This window comes from Tetrao urogallus, assembly GCF_951394365.1.
Source record: "Tetrao urogallus genome assembly, chromosome: 7".
Taxonomy (NCBI): Eukaryota; Metazoa; Chordata; class Aves; order Galliformes; family Phasianidae; genus Tetrao; species Tetrao urogallus.
The window spans coordinates 33,886,147-33,912,740 of NC_136820.1; the positions used below are offsets into that span (position 1 = coordinate 33,886,147).

At 36.1% G+C, this 26,594-nt stretch overlaps 1 protein-coding gene across 1 annotated transcript in view; it reads right to left on the reverse strand.

Moving 5' to 3' along the window:
• DNAJC1 (DnaJ heat shock protein family (Hsp40) member C1) overlaps nucleotides 1–26,594 on the reverse strand; it is a gene marked incomplete at both ends in the record, with an annotated part of 94,210 nt that overhangs the window by 30,809 nt on the left and 36,807 nt on the right. Inside the window, 5 exons of the mRNA XM_079538011.1 lie at nucleotides 2,168–2,334; nucleotides 11,221–11,311; nucleotides 20,273–20,366; nucleotides 21,451–21,545; nucleotides 22,439–22,604. Of these exons, the coding sequence (XP_079394137.1) occupies nucleotides 2,168–2,334; nucleotides 11,221–11,311; nucleotides 20,273–20,366; nucleotides 21,451–21,545; nucleotides 22,439–22,604 (613 nt within the window). The remainder of the gene's footprint in view (nucleotides 1–2,167; nucleotides 2,335–11,220; nucleotides 11,312–20,272; nucleotides 20,367–21,450; nucleotides 21,546–22,438; nucleotides 22,605–26,594) is intronic.

A 26,594-nucleotide genomic window follows, 5' to 3' on the forward strand; every position in this document is an offset into this window, starting at 1 on the left:
TCCTTAAGCCAACGTAAGGAAAAAAAGCCCCACAAACCCAGGAAGCTTTCATATGAGTGAAGCATGATGATCCTAAGAAAAAGTCTGATGGCCAAACATTTTATGGAAGAGAAATTTATTCCTAAGACAAGCAAAAAAATGTTACACACACTTTGTTATCTGTCTATGAAAGAAGTGATAGGAGGTAGGAGGGGGATGCTCTTCATGCTCACATCCATGACGTGTAGCAGAAGAAAACGTACCTTTCCACAGCAGAAAATCCACTGAATGACAGTCAGAAACAATTCACTTGTGGTACAGTCAGTTTCCCAGTCAGCTTATTACAAATAAAATGACACTAACATCCTTATATTAATATACAAATGACTCCTGCAAGCCACTACAGCCAGTGAACAGACATTCTCCAATTCTTTGTACGTTTCATGGATCTGCTGTTCAGTACTACTATACCAAATGTTGCATTGCAGTTTAGCTGTTAGCTGTCAACCACACCTCATCACAGCTTGCTCAGGCCAAATACCCTACCTACACAGTATACTTTCAAACTGCTCAACAGTCCCCAAAATTTTAACCCCATTTGCAACAGAATGCAATTCTGAAAGTAAACTGATGAGTCAACTTTGTCAGCACTGAACCTCCGCAAACGAGCGTAGAAAAACAAGTTACTTACGTTCCAGTAAGAGTTCTTCAATATGTTTTCATTTCTTTGACTCTTATGTCTGAAAGGATGAACAAGGATACAACTTTTGTTCCCTCAGCAGTGTCTCTGAAGACACAACTTCTACTCACTCTGTGTGGAAGGTGTAAAATTATAGATGGAATAGGCTCAGTCTCATTCAATGAAAACCCAAAGAAAGACTTTCATGGAAATCCAAGGAAAGACTCCAGCCACAAAGACTGCTTGCATTAAGGAACACAAAGCAATGACTGTGAACATCAGTTCCTAACTCCCAGTCAGCTTATCTCAGAATTAAGGACAGGAGCTCTTGCTTAGAGAAACTGGGTGTGACTATGCTCCAGTGTGTAAGGATTCAGAGTTTCAATTCTTTACTCAGAAGTCAAAAGCTGAGCTTTCTGAGGAAAAAAATTATAACAGAAATACAAAAGAAAACAATGTGTGTGTGTATAAATATATATATATATATATTATAAATATAAGTAAGACAGAAAAAGAGAATTAATAGGCACAAAAACACACAGCAAGAAACTTGGCAACTGAAAAGTCATGAAGCCTAGGAATACAGTACTGGAAGATGATTAAATTTGACATGCAAATGTAAATTATTTTAGTAAAAAAAAAAAAAAGTCTGCCTAAAAACAGAGATGGTGTTTTTCACAGGCTTGAAAAAAAATCAAAGAGTAAGAAAATCTTCAGCACACAGTAAACAGACAACAGCAGCAACTTCTTTCACTGTTTTTGACACTGAAGTCAACATGTTGCCCTAACTTCACCCTGAATACAATCCTTCTCACCTCAGTCTGTCAGGCAAGACAGATTTTCAAGTAAGGAGATCAATTTACAACATCTTTGTTCTTGTCATCTGTATAATTCAGTACTAAGATGAAAACTACACATTCTCAAGCCAGTATGTTTTAATAACATTTACCAGAAGTTTATTACAGTAACTGCCAGTAAGAACCCCGACCTCTAAGCAGCAAGAGTCTTAACAATAGGCATATATCATATTCTAAGTCAGACCAAATATACAAAATACATAAGGAGTTTTATAGTCAAAAAGTGATGCATACAGATATTAAGAGCATAATAAAACCCTTTTTTTTTTTTTTTTTTTTTTTTTTTTTTTTCCTTCAAAGCATAGAAGAATCAGTTCTGGAAAATAAAATGTTATTAACTGCAATTAAGAGAGAGAAACAAGCCTCAGGTAACCTGACAACAATATTTCTACTAATTTCTAGAGAAGGAAAAGAGTATTTATATTAGAAGCCATAGAGAGCTTTCATATGATTTAATCAACTACCTCCTATTTTAACATTTTCAGTGTCATTACACAAATTACACTGAACATAATCTCTACCCAACAACTAAAATTCCTCTAGATTTCACCTATACGCAAATATGGTTGCACCTATGACACCCCATTTTCTTAATAGGAAAGCAAATGAAAACAATTGAAATATATAATTACATTCAAGATTTTGAACTTGCCTTCTTTTTGTGTGTTCTGTTCCTGTTTCCCAACCAGTCATCCATCTGTTCCTCGATCTCTTCTATAGAAGCTCCATGGTCATAGGATGGCATGTATGCACTTGATTCCAGAACAGTGTATACAGGGAATTCAGATTTTGGTTTCTTGACTTTAGGCTTCTTCTCTTCTATACAGAAACAGAAAAGAAAAAAGTAATGCTTCAAATACGGCAGAGAAGTATAATTCTGAAGCAGGCTTAGCTCCTCAAATCTGAATGCTATATCCAGTTTTCATTTTGGAACTGTCTTCAGTTTCTTTGTGAAATAGATAACTTAGAAAGCTGCATAATCATTTTATTTGCTTTTTGTTTTGTTTGTTTTATTGCTTTAAATAGCAATGCATATACTTAGCACCTCTTCTACCTGCAGCTATGACTTAAAGAGTGCCAAATGTAGAATGCCTCAAAAACACAGCTAGCTCCTGTCACTACTACAACATCTGACAATTAAGATTAGTAGAAGCAAAAGCACAGGGAGCAGTTACAACATCTCCAAAGTCTTGCTAGCTTTAAAACAAGAACAGCAAAGGCAGAAAAGTGAGCTTTAGACAGTTCTGTATTACTTTGTGGTTAGATGTGTTGTGAAAAAACTCCTAAGCCAATAGATAGCTTCACTGTTCTCAGATTTCACTAACTACAAATAGGTTTGTTATCACACCTTTAGGAATATTTAAATGTTGCACCTCATTTCCCAAACTGACAACTCTTCTCTGCTTCTCACTGTCCTTCAAATAGTATTTGAAGTATTTGAGATTAGCAAACCAAGGGACACCAAGGAAGGAGGGACAACAAGAGCAATCTAAAATCCAATAACTGAAAACAGACGTACTACATTACATGACCTACATGAAAGAAAGCCTCAAGATTGACTGAAAATTGCCAGAACTCTAGGAAATAAGAGGATCAGAAAGAAAAAGAAGCTAGAACACCCAGAAGCACCCAGAAGCCTCAGGTATATCTGAGTGTTTGTTCTTTTTTTTCCTTTTTCTATTCCCATCTCCAGTTTTAGCAGTCCATGCTGCTTCCATTTTTCCACTCCCTACTGCATGCCTGCGTGCTCCTCTTTTTTTTCTGCTTTGACAACCATTCGAACATTTAATAAAGAAATTCAATTCACAAATCTAGCAGGAATTTATATTCACACTCTTAACAAAAAAAAAAATAGCCAAGTCAGTTAAAGATGGTGGGCAAGAAAGAGGAGAATCACATTTCTCATTAGGAGCGAGCCACAAGATCAGCACATCTACCTGCCTCTGCAACCATATCCCAATCTCTTCCCAAGCTGATAAAAACAAAATCTATTTTTCATGAGCTTCTTTTTAAAAACAATTCCTAAAGAGGACAACTGCTCCCCTACAGACAGCCACAGAGAATTCCTTTTCTTAACACTCATATGTACACAAGGACAGCACTGGGGGATGCGTTTCATGTGTTTCCAACACATTCCTGGGAATCAAATACTTACAAAAACAATGACTGGAGCATGAATAGTCTTGACAATACTGGTGCAAAATTTTTTGCCTATTTCAAAAGATAATTTTTTTTACAGCCAAGTAATATAAATCAACTGTTACCTCATTTTTCTCCAAAGCCGCTACATGCAGTAGCTTCTGAAGTCAGTGCTCAGATTTACAAGGACAAGTAACACCAACTTCACAAACTATTCACTGCAAATGCATCAACAAAAATATTCTATGGAGTTACCTTAAATGACAATTTCTATCACTGCAAAACCACAAGTGGTCATGTGGAATTACGTAACAGTGAGCACACTGATATAGTTGAATTTTCATGTATTCTGCACCTCATGAGTTACTTTTTGCTAATTTTCACTCTCAAAAGATGCAAATAGCTAACTTTAACATCAAAATTTAGAGCCCAGTCTCTAAATAGATTACCTATGCTCCTTCTTTACTTATAGAAGTAATTCTGTAACAGTATTTCCAGAGGGCACTGCATCCCACTTTAAAATCCAGTATTAAAGACAGCATGTGGTCCTTCAGACAGATGAATGAGAGAAGAAGACATGAAGCAGATAAGACATCCTTCTGTTTTCAACTACCAAAGGAAAGAGAAATCTCACCCAGAGAAGATGGCTGTATATTCTCAAACAAGCACACAACTAGAATTAAAAAACCTGTCTCCACTTTCTCCTATGCAGATACTAAAAGATGAAAGAGTTCAGCATATCCTTTACATATCCTTTACAATGTAAAGGCTGCCATACACACCGAACTTAAAAAAAATAAACAGAACTGAAATCACAGCACCTTACACACAGGACTTCCCAAAACTCACTGAAAAGTTTCAACTCAGAATTTTCAAAAGCCTGGCGAATATTTACTGTTTGAAGATAGATGAGGAGTATTTATGATTTGAAAATAATGGCACATCAAGACTTCTGCTGGAATGGTAATGGGCTTCAAGTATTGCCAGTAAAAACTCGGTGTATGCACACTTCTAAAGAATGCTGTTAAGAAGTAATGACGCACAGTACTAAGCTTCGACTTCAGGCAACTGAGCACTGTGCTTCTTTTCAGTGGAGAAAAGAAAACAGATCATTGAAATTTAATTCTGCTGAACATCAGAAGTCACAGCAGACACTGAGGGGGAAAATCTATCTGTTTCTATGCTATCTTTTTGTTATCAGTACTTCAGCTGGAAGACCAAAAGATACTCCTGACCTGACCTGCTGCTTTTCTCTGAAAAGAATAAGGTTTGGGCTTTCTACGTATTAAATGATGACTAGAGAGCTGAATCCTGTATCAGCTAAGGCCTGACGGACAATCAGGCCTGGTGCTGCTGCCACAACTAGCATCTTAAGATGTGACACAAAGTTTTGAAACACAAGGTATTCCCTTAATATAGCCATTTCCTAATGGTGCTGGGTTTAGAACATGCAGCTATCAGGCCTATTAGATGCCTATGTCCCATGTGGGAAACAATATCCAGTGGACCTGAATTATGATCAGAGTTACAGGTGCTCACATGACTAAATGCAGTGGAGATGAATGGTCTTGGTGAAACCAGAGCCAGATTTCAAGCTCAACAGGGTAAACGAATATCTTACTCTCACTGCTATATTCTGTGAATATTATATACCTGAACTGTAAAGATACAGTGTACTAACTCTTCTAGTTTATGAGGTAGAATTAAAAAAGGTAGCAGCAAAAAGTAAATGGATAATCCGAAATCATAAGCACTATGGATACTGTTTGATTGCTGTATTCTCAGAACTGACTTCTATATACTACTGGTCATTCTGCAGTAGGAAAAATTAATTTCTCATTTGCTGAATTCATACCACAAGGATATTAAGTTTCCATATTTTCCACCAATACAACTATAAAGTTATTCACTAACAGATTAAATTTTACTGTGCATTTATATCTTATGGTTAACAAAAAGAGATGTAATTTGTTTGCTATGTTTAAAGAGTGTACAAGATACCCATCAATGGGATCCTTAACACATAAAAATTAGCTAACTGTTTTACCCATACAGTACTCACTATTTCTAAAGGCCTTCACCACTATTACAGAACTGGCTAAATGTTCTGTTGGTTTATGGCATAAGGATTCAGGTACTGAAGTCTGATGAATGACTTGCAGATAATTTGGATTTGTTAGTCCTTCTGCCTTGTTAACACATTAATTTTACTGTATCAATGGCAGAATTAATAGTGTCCGGCTAATGGTCATTTGCTTTAGAATCTATCAGCTGTCATTTTCAGACAATAAGGAATCACCCAGCATTTTGGACTGACCATGTAATAATAGCACCTTTCTAATAAAAAGTATCAAGAATCCGTATTTTAAAGCTTTTTGAAAACTATACTCTAATTTTACCTGTCAGATGATGGAACTGCTAAAGAATTCTAAGAGCATTTAAAACCTTCAAAGAAAAAAGACTACTCCATATAGGAAAAAAGAAAGAGGAGAAAAAAGTGCTGAACTTCTGTGTATGAGAGATGAAGCTGGAGTTCCTTCTCTCAGCAAGGCCTGTAAGCCTCCCATTTCAGCATCAAGAAAAACTTGCTGAAAAAAAGACACCGATGTCTTGAAAATCATAGAAAGCAAGGATATTGACTGTTATCCTATGCGTTGGTAAGGAAGAACAAACACAGGCAGACAGCAAGCTTTGTTGTAGCAGGTCACTAAGATACTGCATCACGATCTACTTCTCTTTCAACACTGTTCACTTACCAACCTAGCTATAAAAGATAAACAAGCACTTATAGCATTAAAATTTACTTAAACATGACACAAAAAAATTGCCATGTACAGCAACACAGTCAGATATACAACAGATCCAAAAGTCTGAAAAAATTGTTGGCCTAAAGTTTAGACTGTCTATTGAAAAAAACAAAGCAAACAGATTCAATATTGAAATTATGGGGCAAATACTTCTGTTAAAAAATTCAAATTTTTGTTTTCACAATAAAATCAATGGGATTACATGAATGCAGAGTCACAGAAATACACGTGCTGCACAGAGACTGAGAAGTTAGCTTATTTTTGAACATACAAACCAAAAGCTTCCTTAGTGATGGATATATCCTCAACTTCACAAAAATGCCCCACAAAGGCTTGATGCCTTTCACGTCTCCTCTGAACACTCACTGTTCCCCATGTTTCTTGCTCTCCTCAAATACCTCATCCGATACAAGAAAGGGCTAGGTTATGAATCTAATACTTAAGAACTAACTAATCTGCCTTGGAACAAATGAAAAATGAAACATGCCTCTTTTAAGCAAACCTCATAAAATTGTCTGTGAAGATGAACTTTTTTTTTTTTTTGTAAAGTCTGAAGCAAGTTTTGCAGGGAGAGGCATCACACTGACTAGCTACAACTGATACAACTGGAAAAAGCACCTGAGCTGCAAGTTCAGAATCCCTTCAGCAGGCCTGCAAAAACAGTCAGTAAAACAAATGATACTTACTTTGCCTTAAATAGGCTTCAGAGGTAACAATTAAGTGATCAGAACATTCACATCCACGCTAACAAAAAAAAACCCATGCATTATACGAAATAATTTTCTCCAAACCTGCTGTCAGCAACTTTTTGCTTTTTGGCAGGGATTAATACTAAACACAATAATTCAACATGTTTATCAATTATTTGGAAATAAATGAAAAGTCACCTTAGGTCTATCGGTGGATTGCATAAACTTGGGCAAAATCGTTCACAGTGAAGAGGAAACTACAGTAAGATTTAGGAACATGGACTGGCTGACAGTCCGGGATTATTCAAATCAAAAGCATTTTGGATCACCAATAAAATAAATTACACAGCTTAGGACCTTAGGCCATATCTGCACTTAAACACAACGTGTGCAGGGAGCCTTTGATGTAAGAGCTTAAAGTTACGGTAGCACAAGTGATCAGAAATGAGCTACCAGAGCTGGAGAGCTAATGCAATCTGTGATTCTGTAAACAGAACACTGACAACACTAGAAACATGATTTTATAATCAGAAGATGGCAAATATTAGAACACTATGTACAAAGCCAGGGACAATATCTGCAGCTATACTGAAAAACAATTTAGTACAGAAAAGCCGCAGTAATTAAGGGCTAAAGAAATGCTTTCATATAAAGAAGATCTGTAGATACACACAAGTTCTTATTCTACCCATGGACAAATGCTAATAATAAAAACCTGAAAGCTAGAGAAATCCACACTGAAATTAAGATACAACTATATAACACTAAAATTATTATTTAAACAAATCCCCTCGTGCGGAGCTGTAGGCCACAACAAGGCTTCCTCTCCTCTGGGCTGAACAAGCCAAGAGACCTCAGATCCTCTCAATTTAGCATCATTTGCAAGCTGCCTTAGTATGCATTCCAAAGTCCTGCATCCGAAACACTGATGAAAACCCTAAGGAGAACTAGTCCCAAAATGGAGCCCTGCAGAACCCCACTACTGACTGGCTACCAGCCTGATGTAACTCCACTTACTAGAACCCACCGAGTCCAACCCATCAGTCAATTGCCCACCCACTGCATTTGTCTAGCTATGTGCTTGCTGGGTATCTTGTCAGTGTTGAAAGCTGTGCTGAAATCCAAAATGATTACATCAACTGGACTCCCTTGGTCAACAAGGTGGGTAATACTGTGATATTGATAATCTTCCTACTGGGGTGGGGCAGGGAAAAAAAAAGTTAGAAAATAAAGAGCACTACCAGGGTTAAGCAGAGAGAAATAAAAACAGATGTATTTTCCACCAAAATGGACGCAACTGAATGCACTTCATACTACAAGAACAGCCAGTACAACTGCTAGAATTGGTCTTGATAGCTACTGAAACTTCGTGATTTAAGTTTAAAAACTGGCAGAGTCATCTGTCCTGATAACATACATTTACATCTTTATTTTAATGATTAGCTGTTTCAGTTAATATATGTGTATATATATATATTTTTTTTCTATTTCACATCCTATGACTCCAAAAAAAAGGCTATCATTGCTAGATGCAGAGATTATATGCAACTGTGACAGTACTGGAAAGGGAGAAAGTAATAGTTACATCAATTAAAGCACTTTCATTTTAAGAGGAATAATGTATTCAGGTATCCAAATACAAAAAGGACAAAAAAAAAAAAAAAAAAAAAAGGCAAAGTATTTCTATTTTGGTGGCTAAAACAAAGATATGTGTAACTGCACACAAAAAATACATATATTTCCTAGGAATAAAGACTGTGCTATTAGTTGCTTTATTTTGCAAGTAAATTGTAGAGGTGCTACATGCAGGAGTAATGAGTATTCTGAATGGACTGAGAAGTGATAAAAAGCGCAGAAGTACTGACAAAATCAGTCAGAATTATGCACAGTTTTGATATACCAAGAAAATACTTTTTCACCCTCGTTCCCAAATATAGTACTTCAATGACATCTCAGTATCATCCTCTTTCTCCTACTTTGCAAATTATGTTTTCCTCCCCTGATACACTTCTCTGGTTTTAGTTCAGGGTGCCTACAGATGACTGAACATTTTCAGTAGGAAAGCAGACAGACATGGAGGTAAACTAGCAATTAGATCATGAAAAAACAAGCACTGTAAAGCAGCTATTGCTAATCTGCATGAGATGCATTTACTCAATTAGATAGATGGAAGCGTTATTAGGAACTCACACTCCATGGACAGCCTCTAAAATTAAGAATGGGGACAAGTGACCACCAAATGCACATTTGATGATTTACAACCTTGTTATGCTATTCCAAGGAGGACAGTGAAGAACAATATAATGAAATAAACAATGTTAGCAGATGCTTTGCATGCAGGCTTCTGGAAAAAGAATATTTGCTCTTATTTTTTCCCCTACAGTGACATAGATGGATCTCTTGTTTTTCTCTTGTAAATATCATTTCTTCTAGAAAAAGCAACTGATGGCTGTTACCCAGCAATAGCACTGCTATAGTTGACCAAATTAATTCCATGTCCTATTTCAAACTCCACTAATTACAGGTGGTCACTACTAATCTCTCCTCTTGCTCCAGATGTGTGACATCAGGTCTCCTTACAGACAGAGGGGTCAGATGCCAGGTGACACCCTGGTGTGACAAAGGACAGGGTAGTGCTTCTGCAACAACTCATGGGAGATCTGGAGGGGACAAGGGCACCAAACCTGCACCTCTCAGCATGAGTAGGCAGAGGCCCACGGAAGTCGTGATAAAAGCAGTAACTCTCACATGACACCTGGCAGATCTGCACAGAGAAGAAACACTGAAAAGTTCACAAATGGCAATTCAGTGAAACACAGGAGCACAGAGTACAGTTTTAATGACCTGACAATTTCATCTGCACTTCCGTTTTCAAAATTCATCCTTTTAAAACAATATACATGAAATAGCTCATGGACATAAATGAAGAATGTGTCCCATTTATGCTGAACAATGCAAAACATCACTATCTGGCAATTTAACAAATTTTTAACATAACGGAAGTCAAGACCCATTTCAAGGGCCCATTTTTTGATTGGTATCTCAAATATAGCTGCAGACCTCCCCAACGTGCACTAAATGCACTATCCTCCTAGATTGACTAGAATCCACAGTGTTCAATGGGATGCTAAATATTACCTGTATTCTTAAAAACAACAACAACAACAACAAGATTTAGCTACAGTTGAGTTAGGAATTACTGCTGAAGCTTGATCTTGTTTCTGGTTTTATAAAATCAAGCTATTTTGAAAATACAAATAATGCAGCTGTATTTTAAGTGCCCAAAGACTTATATGTACTTAAAGCTAGTAAATTATTACAGAGGACTCAACGCACTTGGCAGAATAGAAGAACTTAAAAGCATGCACTTAAGTATAGAAAATAAAGCAAGCACATAAAAACACAAGCAAAAATCTTTTAAAATTGTCCTCAGAAGAGAGCAGGTTTAATCACTGTCTAAAGGAAATAACTGAAAGAAGAAAAGGAAGTCACATATAATTATTTTGAATACTTTATTACGGGAAATGCTAATTGCCTTCTCTGGCCTTCTATGAAAGTACAGAGACTTTTAAGACAGCAGTAAGAATCCCTCTCCTAAGACCGCACCCATGCATTTGGAAATTCAAATTATCTTCACTTTCAATTTGTAATATGAAAATAAACCAGATTTATATAAAAGAAGTCCAAAGAAAATTATTTTAAATGGTTATTTACAAAAAAAAAAAAAAAAATGCAGGAATGCTGAAAAAGCAGAGGTCACTTCTAAAAATTTATATTTCAAGATCTACGCTTCTGAGATTTCCCTCTCCTGTAAAGCAACATTTCTAGCAAAGCATGCTTTTCTGGATACTACCTAACTATAAACTGAGTTTATGCTTCTACAGAAGCAAGCCAGCAGCATACTGTGAAATTACAGTCACAAATTAAAATCTCGTTTAAATTTAACAGCAGCACAGAAATACATAAAGCACATATTGTAGAAGATTATAAAAACATTTGTTAACATACATCTCGCTGACTAGGTAGATTATATTATATCTTTGTTTATTAAAACAGTGGTAAAAACTCACTCTGCAGTGTTTCAAGTTCAGCCTTAGCCAGGGCATCTTCTTTCTCCTTCATTTTTGTTTCTTTATATTCTACATATAATTGTCTGGCATCCTTTAAGAAAATGTTGCAATGACATTAGCATCCTTATACAAACAGGTTATTGCAATGGCTCTGTTTTAATTTCTCATTTAACCTCCCCAAAAAAATATTAAGATACATTTACTTCCTTGAAATACAGGATTTTTCAGTACATAAACTATTTGCTTAGAATGCAGAACTTTTTGTGTGATAAAGGTTTTAATGTAATAGCGTTGATATTATAGGTTCCAATGCTTACTAACAACCTAAAAAGGAAAATGGTTAGGAAAACATTTCTGATCACTATCTACAGCTTTTTAAAAGTGCATGCACTCACTTCACTCACATCAGCAATCTGGAAGTTCAAGAAAGCAAGCAGTTTTTAATGAGAGCAGCGTGTGCAAGACAAACCAAGGCAACTGTCAGGCAGCAATCTTCTTACCATGGACTCATTAAGGTAACACTAACTCTCTTTTTTTTTTTTAAACATCTTTTAAACTGCTACTGAAGTACTAAAAAATTGAAAACCAAGATTCCTTTTTCTCCCAAGAATTAGATTCTAATCTCAGATCTGTTTAGCATACTTACACATAAAATTAGAAGTCCTGTCACAAATCTTGCAATAAGCTTTACATTTCCAGTATCTGATCAATTAGTAATTATAGATTTGTGCCAAAAGCTTTCTACATGCGAGCAACCAGATTACTGAATGAAGAGGTATGGAGTGCTTTCTTACTCTTGCTTAAACTAATAAGATACTTCTGTATTCATCCAGAACCAATGAAACTATAATACAAATACTGAAATAGGAAAATTATTTATCCCTTCCAGCCAGACAGGACATGTCTTGTATTACATCAAAATCAATTACAACGGTTAGAATAACTGAAATTCACTTCTTTAAAGTCATTCACTTATTCTTGTTATTACATCACAGACCCACCTTACGTATTAAAACGGTGACCAAAATTTAAATGTAGAAAGTACTGTAAATCTTGGAAAATATTTACTGAATTTCCACTACCATCCCATAAATCTGGATAAAACTTGCTCTCATTAAATCAAGTTTAAAACTAAGTTAAGCAGTCATTCCTGCTGTATCTAATTGCAGAAGTTATTCAGAGACATTGCTTACTGAAAAGATACTACAACACAACCACTCTTTTCATTACACTGCATTATATATCTACCTCTTCAAAGTCACATGTGGGATGTGGGGCAACAGGGAGTACAGAATTTTGTTCTGAGCAGAGCCCTGTAATGCTTCAGAGAAACAGCACTGATACAAGACAACATTCCACAATTAGGTTTTCTCTTCTTCCAAAATACTTTGTCTTACCACCTCGCTTTTTACATTTGGGTCGGGAAACAAGAATTTGTATTTCTCTGCCAGGATTATGTAGGAGAACACCCTTTGCACAGAAGAAAGTTTAGAAGTTCACATAACTTCTCACTTCTGGCACACAGCATCCCATGCGTTTATAACTTTGTTTTGGGGGATGGGGAAAAGGTGCTGTTTTTCAGTAGAAGCAGGGCTAAAAACGTGTGGATGCCACGCAGGAGGACTACCATTTACTATACTAGGTATTAAAGCCTGAAATAAATGCATTCAGGTTGAATGTTTAAACACTGAATCACAGAAGTACCATCAGTTCTGGGTCTCCTTTTGGTTTACTTGACACATACAGAAACCTTGCTTGCATTCTCCAGATTTGGACTATTTTTCATTGCTAAAAAATAGAAACAGCCACAAATGTAATGGTTAACTTCTGCTGCAAGTTTGAGACATTTGGATTGTGCGGCCTACACAGAACTTAGACACGCTGATATCTAAAAAATGCTTTTTTGTTTAAGGATACGATTTCAAAATGACTACAATTAGCTGGCATTTAAATTTAACCCATTTGACACTGAAAGCCAATATTTGATGCTAAATTCTGGAGTAAGATCCATTATTGCTTGTGGGATCTCCAGACAGCAGGCACTAGGGGGTAACTGTCAATCTCTCCAGCATGTCAATCACAGAACAATTGGAAATGTGGCTCAGACAAAAATGAGACACAATAGCTGAACAACAAAGAAAACTAGTCAGAAGCACGTAAATGAAATTTGCTGGTATTGCTGCTTTAAAGATACAAAATGGATTATCACTGAAATGATGTCATATGCAGGTAACAAATGCAACATTTGTTTTTTATCTTATTAATCATATATTTTATCTGATACCATAATGAGAAAAAAAGACAACCACAGGGATACTGAGCATTCTGAAGTACATGTAATGATGTATACATATAAAGCAAATCAACAAAATGAATCAAAGTGGATTCTGGAGAATTGAAAATCAAAATCTTCCCACCAAAGCACAAGAAATAGCTCTACAGGTTGTGAAGAGAAACTGGAAGACATACCTGAAGAGAGTTTTTAGCCAGACATAAACTATATGAATACTACACGTAGTAAGTTGCAACACAATAAACACTGGAGAACATATAAAAATAGGAGTTTCTTTGGAGAAAACTTCTGTTTTTACATGAATAAGCACATTTTGAATAATACCAGTCTAAGAAAAGAGTAATGAACACTGGATTATTATGCTATGATTCAAATATTCACTTTTCAAGAAGGAATAGAATGAGAAAAGAATGTTTTAGAGTTTCAAAATTGCACAGCTAGTATATCCAAATCATATGCCAACTGCTCTGTATACGAAGCTCTTGTCACTAGTCTTACATTTAATTAAAAATTTCAAAAAGTACTGCAGATGAAAAATGAAATCGACAGGTAAGCTATTCACTAACATATTTTCAATAGTTTAATCACAAATAAGAATTAAGAATACAGTACAATTGTTGTATTTCACTTTTCTCTATATGAGTCAATAAATGTGAGTTTCCTGCCAACAAATTTGAGATTGCCAGGACAAAGCTGCACTTATTACTGAGTTATGTACAAATACAGAAATTCTTGATACTGGACTTTTAAGGTTTTTGTTTGCTTGTTTATTTTTCAAACATAGCCAAAATATAAATAAACTGCTCTAATCCCGTAACTAAAATCTTAAGTTTTGAATAAGACTCAGTGGCTGCAGCCTCTCCTTGACTTTTGGGGAAGGAAGGTGATGAGGTTTTGTTGGTTTGTTTGTTTTGGGGGAGGGGGAGGGCAGAATTGTTGGTGGCAGCTTTCTTTCATCCAGTTGATCTTCCTGGCTTTCTGGTCTACCTCAGAAAGACAACAGATTAACAGAAATAAGGCAAACAATAGAAACAACTTGCATTGTTTAATCATATATAGATCTTCATTATAGATTCTGTGATACAACCAACTTCACATTCTATTTCTCTGGAGTGAGGGATTAAAATAGAAAAACCCACACCTCCCTCTTTGAATTCACAGTTAACTGCAAACTCCGTTACAAGCACATTTTAAATCGGTGCACCTAAATGATATTCTCTGCATTAATCTTAAATTAATCTATCAACTTCAATATTTGCATGAAGTTCGTGGACTAGTTTTTGTCTTTGAGCACAGCGTTCTGGTACAATTTTTACAAGTGACAAAAGTCACAGAACTATATAACTACTGATGATAAAGTAGTCAAATTAAAATTGTTGCACCATCCGACCTTCAGTTGGCTACTTCTTGGCAATGAAAATGCCCATTATAATGCCACAGAACTTTCTGATGGATTTATATACTGTAAGAATCAAGTGTTATGGCAACAAATACTGTTAAAAAAAAAAAAAAAAAAAAAAAAAAGCGCCCAACACTGTGATTGGGATTTATTTGTAATTTCTACATGTTTACTCAAAGGCAAAACAGTAAATAAATGTTCTATTGAATCAGGAAATTATGCTTTGACCTTGGAATAGCACCAGGTGTGGGCAGGCTCTGCAGCTGTGTATAGCTTGTGGGCAGTCGAAGCAAGCGTCAGATGCACCAGGTGACCAGCAGCAGGCTGTGCTAATGCAGGATCTGATGGGTATTCCAGATCCACAGCGAGAAAACAAAGGCAGCCAGAAGGGCGAACTGCAAGGCCTCCCCAGGAACCCCATTCATGCCCAGTGAAGCCTCCTGCCCCAACAGAACAGCCCAATTCACTGAGAGCCAACATCACCTAGCACTCACAAGCTACACTCCTCCAAAATGCTGAGATATGCAGGCATACACCAAGGGATTGTTTGAAGGAGCAGAACAAAACTGGCCACCACAGCACAATACACAAAGACAAGTTTATTTTGTGTCTTATGTTCACTTAACATTTTTACTATGCAACAAAGCACATTTTTTCACTTGGGTATCAGACAGTAAGCACCCTTTTAGAGGTAGATTATTTTTGCTCACTTGCATACACCCAGAATACTTGTTTTATCATCCACTCTCCTCTGACCTTTATCTAAGCTTCTAATTGACCTCAGGGTCAAGAGCTTCATCCCTACTTTGGTTCTCCCAACCGCTGCAAAACAGAAAGAAACAGAGCAAATGGGCAATCGCTCGTGCCACACATCCTGCATCTGCTCACTCCCCTCAACTTATACCAACATCAGTGCTGTACATTAGGCTGCAACAACTCAAAACTGTGTATCCTACAAATTATGGAGATATTTAAACCTTGGCACTTGAATAAATCCTTTCAAAAATCTGTTTTTTTAAAGACTTTACTAAACTCAATAAATTTCATTTTAATCTCACCTTCTGATTTTATATAAAAGTCATATGTGATGACAAAACCAACCCACATAAATGTTTGCTGACCTAATCAAATCCTGCTTAAAAGCTAACTTTGCCAAAGGAGATGCCCTGCTGGCAAAGCCTCTTGAGTTTAATGACACATTGCCAATCCGTTTAAGGCCAGAGTCTGAACCATCTCTAAGCAGGTGTTGAAATGTAATCACGGATTAAAAGAAAACCTGAGGAAAAAATGCCAAGAAATTAAACACCTCTGGGTCACTAGTTTGAATCTATTCCAGGCTACTAAATCAGCTACAGTAATTACCATCTGGTAGTCTACATAAAAATAAATTACTAGCCTTTTTGTTTTAATTCACTTCATACTACGCAAAGGTCTTTACAAACAAAAGTTTTAATCGTAACTAACTGAAAGCTTTGTTCATAATCTTGCTAGGTTGTACCCTCTGCAGCTACATGTGAGCATGAACTGCCTTCTCACTGCTGGAGAGTACCAGCTCTTCCAACAGCAAACCGAAAGGGTCTGCAATACACCTACCTTAATACTGACAGAAGATAAAAGGGAAGTTCATTTTCTTAATAAGAATCAATGTCTGTATGAGACAAACAAACATACTTCCTGCTTCATCACTCTCCTAACAACAGTAGGAACATAATTCAACTAATAAAAACCATATCCTAGTGCTAAAGTTGGTGTAAAAATAAGCACATTTGTAACTAGGCTTCACCACAAAAAGTTGGAAGAAATGTAGCTGTCAGCAATGCAAACAAACATGCTTATCTTCACTTTTTGGAATAAAATATTTTGTGAAGAACAATTAAGAACGTTTTTAAGAAATGCCACCTCTTAAGTTGTATGTCTGCACATCCAAGAAAAAAACCTCTCATCAGCTATTTTGGGAACAAACTGCATTTCACTTGACTCTTCTGCCACAAAGAAATAAGATAATTAGCAAAACTGTCTATTCTGTATTACATGCACCATTTGAACTGAAATTCTTGCACACTATATTTAGCTGCGTTATTTCTTTGTGAGACCAATGTTCAGTTCCAACAAGCATTTTTATTGAGTTTTTTGGTTTTTAAGTAAATAGCCTTCTTCCAGGTCATTCTCATGACCCTAGAAATAACTTGCATTCTTTGTTCTATCTTTTTCTTGTGTCTTCATTAAAAGAATTAAAATCTGTAATAGTCAATGCAATTTACTCTCCGCTTAACACTTCTTTCCCATCACAGATATTTGATTGATGATACATTTATGTTTTCTTTTCCCTTCACTTCTTGAAATAAGCTTTAAGATGTTGTTTTCACCCTGAAATTGAACCACACTAAATGCAGGGATATAAAAACCTACATAGTTTTCCTCAAAATACAATTGTCAATAGTTAAAAAAACAATCATTTCTGAGTTTCTCTCATTCTCCTCTCACTCATTTTTCTTCCAGTTTCTTGACATAAAATGCAGACTACAATAAAATGGCATAGGCCATCACAGGGGCATGCAAACAAAGCATTTTTCTTCAGTAAAGGCCTACCTTAATTATTTTAAGTGCCTCCTTCTGAAATCTGACATTTTGAAGGAGGAGGGGAAGTAGGAGAAAGACACTCAATTGGATAAATGAGAGTCAGGCATGGGCAGAAGCTCAGCAACCTGAATCCTCAGAGCTGTACTAAGAAGAATATTCACGCTAATTGGGGGGGAGGGATAGGGGGCTGGATGCTAAGTAAAATGAACCAATTTGAAAAGCGGTAAAAAGTTTAAATCGACTTCTTTACTTACAGAGAAAAAAAGTTTCCTCTGAGGAAGATTTTTGTGTACACAGACAGGTAGTTTTGTTTTCTTCATCTGAGGAAACAGTTCAGCTATTCCACTGAAAGACTTGAGGGATATGAAACTGAGTGGCAGAAACTACATCTAATTATAAGCACTGCTAAAACTCAGCCTTTTAACTCCCAATCGTGGTATATTTAAATGTGGATGATATTTTTAGAACTTATTCTATGACTGAATTAGTTGTGTATGAATGAAACCAACTTTGAAAATAACTTATTGGCTCTTAAATTAGAGAAAAATCATTTAGATTAACCCAATAAAGATCTAGAATCTGCAGCAGATATCCTTATGTCAACTTCATAACAGTTTGTTAATAAATAATTAGCATGTGTAACTAACACTGAGTATCTGTTGGTATCTCATCTTTTAGCTAACCTGCCCTAGTGATTCTACTTACCCTAAAAGCCTAAATAGTCTGAAGTCTCAAATCTACATTAGTGTACTACTGAAGGTAATGGCACTTGCATTCAAAGAGGATCTCAGTACAAAGGAATACAGTTGTTTTATTGCTAAAACCTTAAATAGAACCCAATAGCCCAGAAGTCTCCCTGACCAGCCAGGCAGAACATAAACATTTTCTTTTGCACTGTTCTTCTCATACCCAACACGAGGTCACAGCTATCATGGTTGTTCAGAAGAGGTGATACTCAGGTAAGTACTTGTAACTAATTAACTGCAATAACTCAGTTATCTGAAATCCTGAAAATTCTTAACATTGAAGCTTACTTGTAATTCATTGCATTTTCACTTACATATGTGGCAGGTCATGTTAAAGAACAAGCAAAGCCCTGGAATTACACAGCAGCATCACTTAAGTATGGGACGACTCACTCTAGAACCCCGTATCCTTACACCCTCCTTGCTCTGAAACCTTCCTGCACTGAATTCCTGTAAATCGTGCTTCCCCTGCTACCATATCCCTGGCTTTCTGGTCTCCCATTCCATGAGTTATTGGACACCTAATTTTCCACTATCGTGAATTTAATGGATTTAAAATACAAAGCAGAAGTGATCAGCTAAGTGCCCACAAAGTTCAAAATATCCCTTTTCTGGCCAGTCTAGCAGAAATGCTGTTTGAACAGAAAATCTGAAACCCCTACTGCTGACTTGCTAACGGACTACGTCAAGATGAGGAAACAGACAAAATGACAGCTTAGAAACATTATGAGACATCTTAGTTTAAAAATCCTTACAATTACTACTATATCCTGTAAGCCTGAGGCTATTTTGCAATTAAAGGAAAAGTACTAGAATTATAAAGTAAGTTTCGAAAATGCAGCTGCAACAATTGGTGAAATTATTTTTTTTCTAACTCATCTCAATCAAGAATGAACACATAAGCTTAACAGTTGATTTAATTATGCAGTCATTTTTACTTTAAAATCATGCAAAGAGATTAAGAAAGGTTGTTTTAATAAAACAACCACATAGTCCTGATGAAACATTTAAAAGATGAAGAAATATTAATTTTTCATCTCTTTGTAGAAAAGTTATAGGCTATAAAAACAGAAGCTGAAACACCAGACTTTTCCTTATTGCACAAGTTTTACAAGCCTTTTGGCTAACAGATTAGGGGTTATGAATTATATGAAAGAATTCCAGTTTGTACTCAGACAAATTGAATATTTATGCTAGTTATGATTCAGCATTAATAGTATATTAATAGTACAAATCAAATGAAATCCACCCTTATTTCCTGATCTATACCCATTAGTCAGCAGCGAATTGAAAACAAATGGATGTGATCACGGGAAATCAAGAGCTTCTGAGATTTAAAAGGTTATTCTGATAACTGACATTTTTACAATACCTGGCTGAACATCAGCTGAATTTTACAATTAACAGTATTCATATTAATAAAAAAAAAAAAAAAAAAATCTGAACCAAAGCTGTGGCCAGCTTTCCCGTGTTTAAGTACCTAAATTACAAACACAAATTTGTTACTTTACCTTGCTAATTTCAGGCATAAATTTCTATCATTATCTTGTGCCTCAAAAAGAAAGCTCACACACATGGAAGTAAATGCACTGTTCTTTCAAATTTAAATACATAGTGTTTGCCTATTTGAGATAAAAAATATCTTCTTAACAGATTGCTTAAAAGATGTTGCTACTTGTAATATAGGTGTCTGTATATATTTTCCTCCTCTTAACGTTCCTGTATTTGTGTTCAGCAAAAACTGCTGCTGAACTTCCTACATATTAGTATAAACTTTTATATACTCACATTTGTATACACTTATGACATTAAAATTATCTCCAAATAATGTTATGTGTGTATTTTATATAATGTAAACAAGCATGCATATGTTTATATATATATATATATATATATATATATATATATATATATATATATATATAAAAAAAAGAGATACAAACTTGAACCAGGAAAATAATATAAACAAATGCAGTACATGATTATGCATAACACCATCAAGAAATTTAATAGTTTAAAGTTACAGCACTTTACCTGGAATAGCTGAGGCAAAGCTTTCACAGTGAGACAGAACCATATTCCCAGCTTGCATGGAAGTAAGTCATGCCACTGTGGTTTGTCCAGTGCTCTACAGTCAAACAAAATCACAAGGTTTTTCCACTATTACTACACAATTTCAGAACTCTCCCAAAAATTTCAGAACCCTTCCACTACCCTTTAAAATGATTAGCACTTGTCAATTCATAAGAAAATGCTTAACTACATAACACAAAAGATATGTTCTGAATATTTATTTCAAAATACTTAACACAACTACCAAATCTAATCATCTCTGTATTTCAGTATCTTGAAAGGCTTTTCTTTCAAGAAAATAAATTCATAAGCCACATAATCACTTGAGTTTAAAAAAAAAAAAAAAAAAAAAGCAAAAAAAAAGCTCAAGCCTCAATCAAGTGTTCACAAGTGCTGACAACCAGATATGAAGACTGTAGCATAAACAAAACAATACATAAAAATTAATGCCATTTGCAGTTCACTGAAGCATTACTCACTGATGTCATCAGGAAAGACGACAGGCAGAATGGTCTCTGATCTCCATCCTGCATTGATCCAGTTCATGCCCCTGCTGTGTGAACTATTTAAACCCTTTATTTCTTTCTATGAATCAATAGAAGAAATAGTGGTATCTTTTGGAGTGTCCTGAAAGTCACTATTTCCCTATGCGTTTCTTAACTGAAAAATAGCATTATAAGCCTTCACCAACATGCTTGTTTTCAATTTAATCAGACAAAGGCATTAAATCAGACATGCATTAAAAAAACCCATAAAAACTCCTGATTTGTTATGGTGATAAATTAAAGCTTAAATAAATTAAAATTAAGAAATTTTAATCAGAAGCAAAAACCTTCAAAGACAGAAGAAGCTGTAAAATCTTCTAAAAAAACCAACTTGGAGGAACAGCACCTTTCTACATACAAGACATCATTAATTCAGCCTTAGTATTTCCCTTACTGTTCATCTGTTGAATAAATACCACGTATTTGTTTACGGTATTAAAAACTGCATACACGATGACACCGGGACACTTTATAGCAGAGATGAATGTTACAGATTTGTCTCCTGTACAAATACTTCAAAAATGCAAGAAGAAAATAAACAAAACTAGTAGCTGACAAAACGTTTTAAAATGCAGAAAACAAGTTTCTTCCCACCTTTCATTTTTTTCAGGAGCAGCAAGTTTTGCTTCATCACTTCTGCCTCCCGTTTTTTTCTTCTTCTCCCTCTTTTTTCTGCTAAGCAGTTCATCCTTGATGTAGAAAGAACTACAGTTACAGGTTATCATTAACATGTAAACCACAAATGTTACTGGGACTCTTCTGTGAAGGGTAAACATTAGAGTAGCATTTATGCAAATGTATCTAGGGGTCCTACATGATTAAGTAAAATGATCTATCTTAACAATAACTGTTGCCATGGCATCCAGTCTTTAAACACACATGAAGTCCAGTTCTGTCACTCATGTGTATCTCCATAGCAATCAAAGTTTTCTAAGAGGAGAAAGCATTCAACTTGCCTCCTTTCTCATTCATCAACTTCAATAATGCAATGGAAAATAAAAAAGTAAATAGATGCTAATATATGAGTATTTTTCAAGTTATGCTTAGTTGTTTTTTTTTTCTAGTTTGATAAGTGCAATAGACTTTTATACGTAAAACCCCAAAATAATCCAACAGAAATTTGTTTGCGCTGCTAATCAATGTTAACAAAAACCCAAAACAAAACCAAAAAAAAAGCATTTAGCTAAGAACAAAGGCAAAGCAAGGATGACTTCTAAATGAATAAAAACTGGTTATTTTTAAGTAACGTTTAGGAAAGTCATAAAGATGACTACAGGAGCTTGTGCCTGCATCAATAAATGACAGAAGAGCTTTTATTTTCCTCCTTTCTGCCAACCATAAACCTAAGAACCATCTCTTATCTACTACCAATTCTTGGTAATTCTTGGGTTTGGATTACTATTTCTGACACGTTGAATATCTCACTCTATATTTATTACCATTTTAAATGTAATAATTTTAAAATACAAAAAAATTCAAATTCAAAACAGGGGAAGTGGTAGGGATCCCTATAATATGCAAACTTTAGCAGAGAACTCAACGCTAATAATTGAAGCAAGTTTGATTTATTACCAATACTTACCAGCTGTTTTTCCAGGTAGATTGACCAAACCACAGCATAATGACCCACTGTGAGTATAATGAACAAGAGTAATGCCAGCTCAGCATTGCTCATTTTTCTCACCCGCCTGTAGTAGAATACAGGCTGTCGCCAATCTGGTAGTCCATTGATCAGAATATCATCATACCTACAGTAGCAAATATAACAGGCTTTCATGGAGAGCTACAAACGAGACCAGCCCAACCATCCCATCATAAAGCAAAACAAACGGTAATGCACAGACTGCTCGAGCAAAGCGCGCACAAAAGCTCATTTAGCGGTTTCTTTCTGTAGTACAGCGGCGTGCCCTCAGCCGAGCGCCGGGCGCGGAGCCGGGCACAAACAGAACCCACGCGGAAACGCGCTTTTTTTCACAGCCGGACGTAACCGCGCCGGCAGCGCAGCAGCCCCGCTCGGCCCGCCGCAGAAACGGCGCCGCGGGAAAGGCTAACGGCGCGGGCGGGAGGGGCGAGGAGCGAGGAGAAACGCCTCGACCACCATCGCCCCGTCCTCCTTTCCCAAATTAAAAGCACAAGTGGTGGGGGATGGGAGGATCGCCTGCGCTTTTGTTCCGCTCTGCGGCAGCGCCGCAGCCGCGGGCCGCGCTGGCAGCGCGCGGTCAGGAAAGCGCGGCCTGGGCGCAGGGCCACCCAGCTACGAGCTACGCGCACCGCGGCCCCGCCTCGCTCGCTGCTCGAAAAGCCGCCTCCGAAATCAATCTGTTCTAACGCTGCTTAATTTCGCCAACCCCGCCGTCTCTGCGGGAACCCTTTTTACGACGACTCGTCGGCTTTCCTCCTAACGAAATTCTCCAGGCATCTCTGTATGCCGGCAGCATCTTTTAATTACGGCGCGCCGACGCCATGGATCTGCCGAAGATGGAGCGCGGCCGTTCACGACCGCCCTCGTGCCACTCCGTACCTCCTCAGAGCAAAGTTTCCAACACAGAGCCCTACGGTAAACCCACAACCTGAATGCGCTGGCGATGCACAACCTGTTCATCTGGAACCGAGTGCAACTCATTACACATTCTGATCACACCGTTTCCAGAATTAAATCTGCGCTGAAAGGCCTAATTTGGTGCAACACATTGACCAAAATATTTTAATTAAAAATATTCTGAGTTAGTTGCGGGCCTAATTACAGGAACAGAAATAGGGCCTATATTGTCATGCAGGTCAGTAGAACTCAGTAGTAGGTTTTTCTCAAGTAAATTGACCGATCCAGGAATAATAGCGCAGCTGCTAAACTGCCAGTCTTGACATGTAAATCAATTTAAATGCAACAACTACACTAGCTACTTTGATAGTTATTAAATTGATACCTTGGAGATGTACTAAAAAAAAAAATCCACTGCCAAATTCTTTTTTTTTTGTAGGCAGAAAAAGAAGCAGTGGTTCTAAATAAAAAATACCCTTTAATTCGGCGCATCCAGAAAAGCTGACTTTGGATACAACATTTGCTCAAGCTGCCGAGTGTTGCTAGGCTCCTTCTGTGCAAAAGATTTAACGCCGCGAGATTCCGCAGTGCTTTAAGTACGTAAAACATGTATTGCAAAATTGTACCTTCCTTGGCAATGATGAAAGTACTAGGATTAATATCTATTAGCATAAATTTTGTTGTAACAACATTTTTGCTTTCCCAGTAAGTTAGGAAGAGTTCATTAGCGCTGCCTTAACACAAACTCTCTGCTCAGATAAACTGCTTAGCAAGCAGTTTCAAAACTAAAACTTATTTTTGAAGAATATAGTACTGTTTTAGCATTTAAAAACAATAACGTATTTGCTAAAACATTCCATACTTTTATTCTAGAATAAAAAAGCAAATATTTTAGAATCAAAACCTCTTTTTAAAATTAGACTGATAAGACTCTGCAAAATATGTTCTGCCGTTGACAGCTTCAGAGAAATAAATATACAAAATCAAGAAAAAACAAATTGCTTTAATACTACTATAAATTTATTAAGCATTTGTTTCCTTGTACAATAGGAAATGTTAATTGAGGCACTGAAAATTTGTCCGCAGATTTAAATAGGGTCCATATACGCTAATGGTTACAATCTCGTAATACTCAAAACAGGGCTGGGAAAAAATGTTTGACAACCGCATTCTATTATAAACTATCTGTTAAGAAAAATAAATTAAGACAGCAGAGTCTCTTGCATTAAACACTTTAAACAGCACTCTGTATTTACTAGGCTATGTCCGCTGTTCGGAACAACAGTCTCCAAGGATTAAGTCTCAGAATCAATGCTCTATTGATTTTACTATCAATGAGCATTATGGCTCACACGACTGGCCATTTTAAGGGAAGATCGCTTCTATTATAACCCACTTTTTATAATATATACTGTTAAAAGATAAATCACTGCTTTCAATAGTAATTAAGCTCCTTATTTGAAAAATAAGGATACCAATGATATTTAGGTTTTCAACTGGAAAATGATCCTACTGAAAGTCAGAAGTATCCCTTAATTTTTAAATCTTCCCTTCCAAATTTAGGATGTGGTTTAATTAAAAGCAGGTTTCTCATTAAATGATTTATGTATGGAAATCTATATTAACTATGGAGGATAGTCAGCTAATCCGCGTGTAGAACTACACTCATAATTGAATTACAAAGCATTCTTCTTTTGGTGACGTATATTAATTGCTACTCTAGGCAAGAAAAATCAAACTGAAAAGAAAAACTGTATCTGCAGTACTTTTTCTCAGACCAATGCACGCAGAACACAACAAATGTTCTGCACCGGATATGCTTATCCGTTATCTCTGACAAGTAGCAGTCAGCAAACTGAAAAACCACAGAGCACCAGTACATGAACAAGACGACAAAAATACATTTATTAATATTTATTTATATAATACATGTTTATAGCTTACGTTGAATCTCTGCTTAAAAACTCGGGATTCTGTGTTAGTACAGGAATCCAAATCTTTCAAGCAACCAACTGCACGAGAATTAAAATTCCATTCTGTTGTAAAGTTTCATTTTAGAGCTCTTTGTGGAATCAATTACATTGCAAGAAATATCCATTACCTGTTGTAGCTAATTACAGTATCATCTATTTTAATGTAATTATAATTTACTCCTCCCTTTAACACAGCCACTGCATTTCATATTTCAAATTATTTCAGAGATCTGATATATTTCATATACTATAAGCTTGAATTAATGAGATCTGCTCTGAGCTACAGGAATACTTCACTGATGTTTTTTTATTTGGGGGTTTTTCTCCTTGTTCTGTCAAAGACACCCAGTGCAACATCAGCCAGAACAATTTACACCTATGCATGCACACATATAATTATGATGAGAGCAAAGACAAACACCTTTCTTACTCTAAACAAGCATATCTTGATTCCTTTACAAATGCTTCTTCTAATCAAATCCACATTGTTACAGAGAATAGGCCTTGTAGGTAAAAAGCTCCTTAAAATGGCAACAAACAAAGAAATTAAAATCTAGATTTTTGCCTAATTACAACTAATAACAACTAATGAGCCGTGCAAACTTCTTTGTGAATTAAAAATAATCAAAAGGTAATAAAATATCATCATCGATTTTATTTACCAATAAGTGACTTAAAATATATTTCAGGAAATGAACCCACTTCTACATATCCTGAAGAAACTTTTCTGTAGAGATTCATATACTCTGCAATGTGCAGAAGGCATAAAACATTAAACAATGCTACATGAAACAATCTGCATGCATGTCTCATGTTAGAACATCAGGATGTTTTAATTATGCAGCAGTTAAAATGTGTAAGTGAAAAGCACTAGCATGGCGATATTATTGTATTCTATAGTACAGCTAATAGCATTAGAATACTTCACAAACAGCTACGAACCTTTCTCAAAAAAAGCAAACTAAATTATAAAGTTCTATTAGCTACTTTTTTTTTAATAGAAGAACAGCAGTATTTTAAGAAAGGCTTCTGCCATCAGCTACAGCAAAAATCCACCGATAAACATAAAAACAGAAAGGCTCTAGAACAACGATTACATTTAGCTGGCCAACAGATCTGCCTTTCTGAACACCCTTTCTGTACACACACAAACAATTAATGTCTCTGACATTCACAGAGACATGGAGGAAGGGTTTCATTAGACAGAGTTCTATTGTTTAAAAACG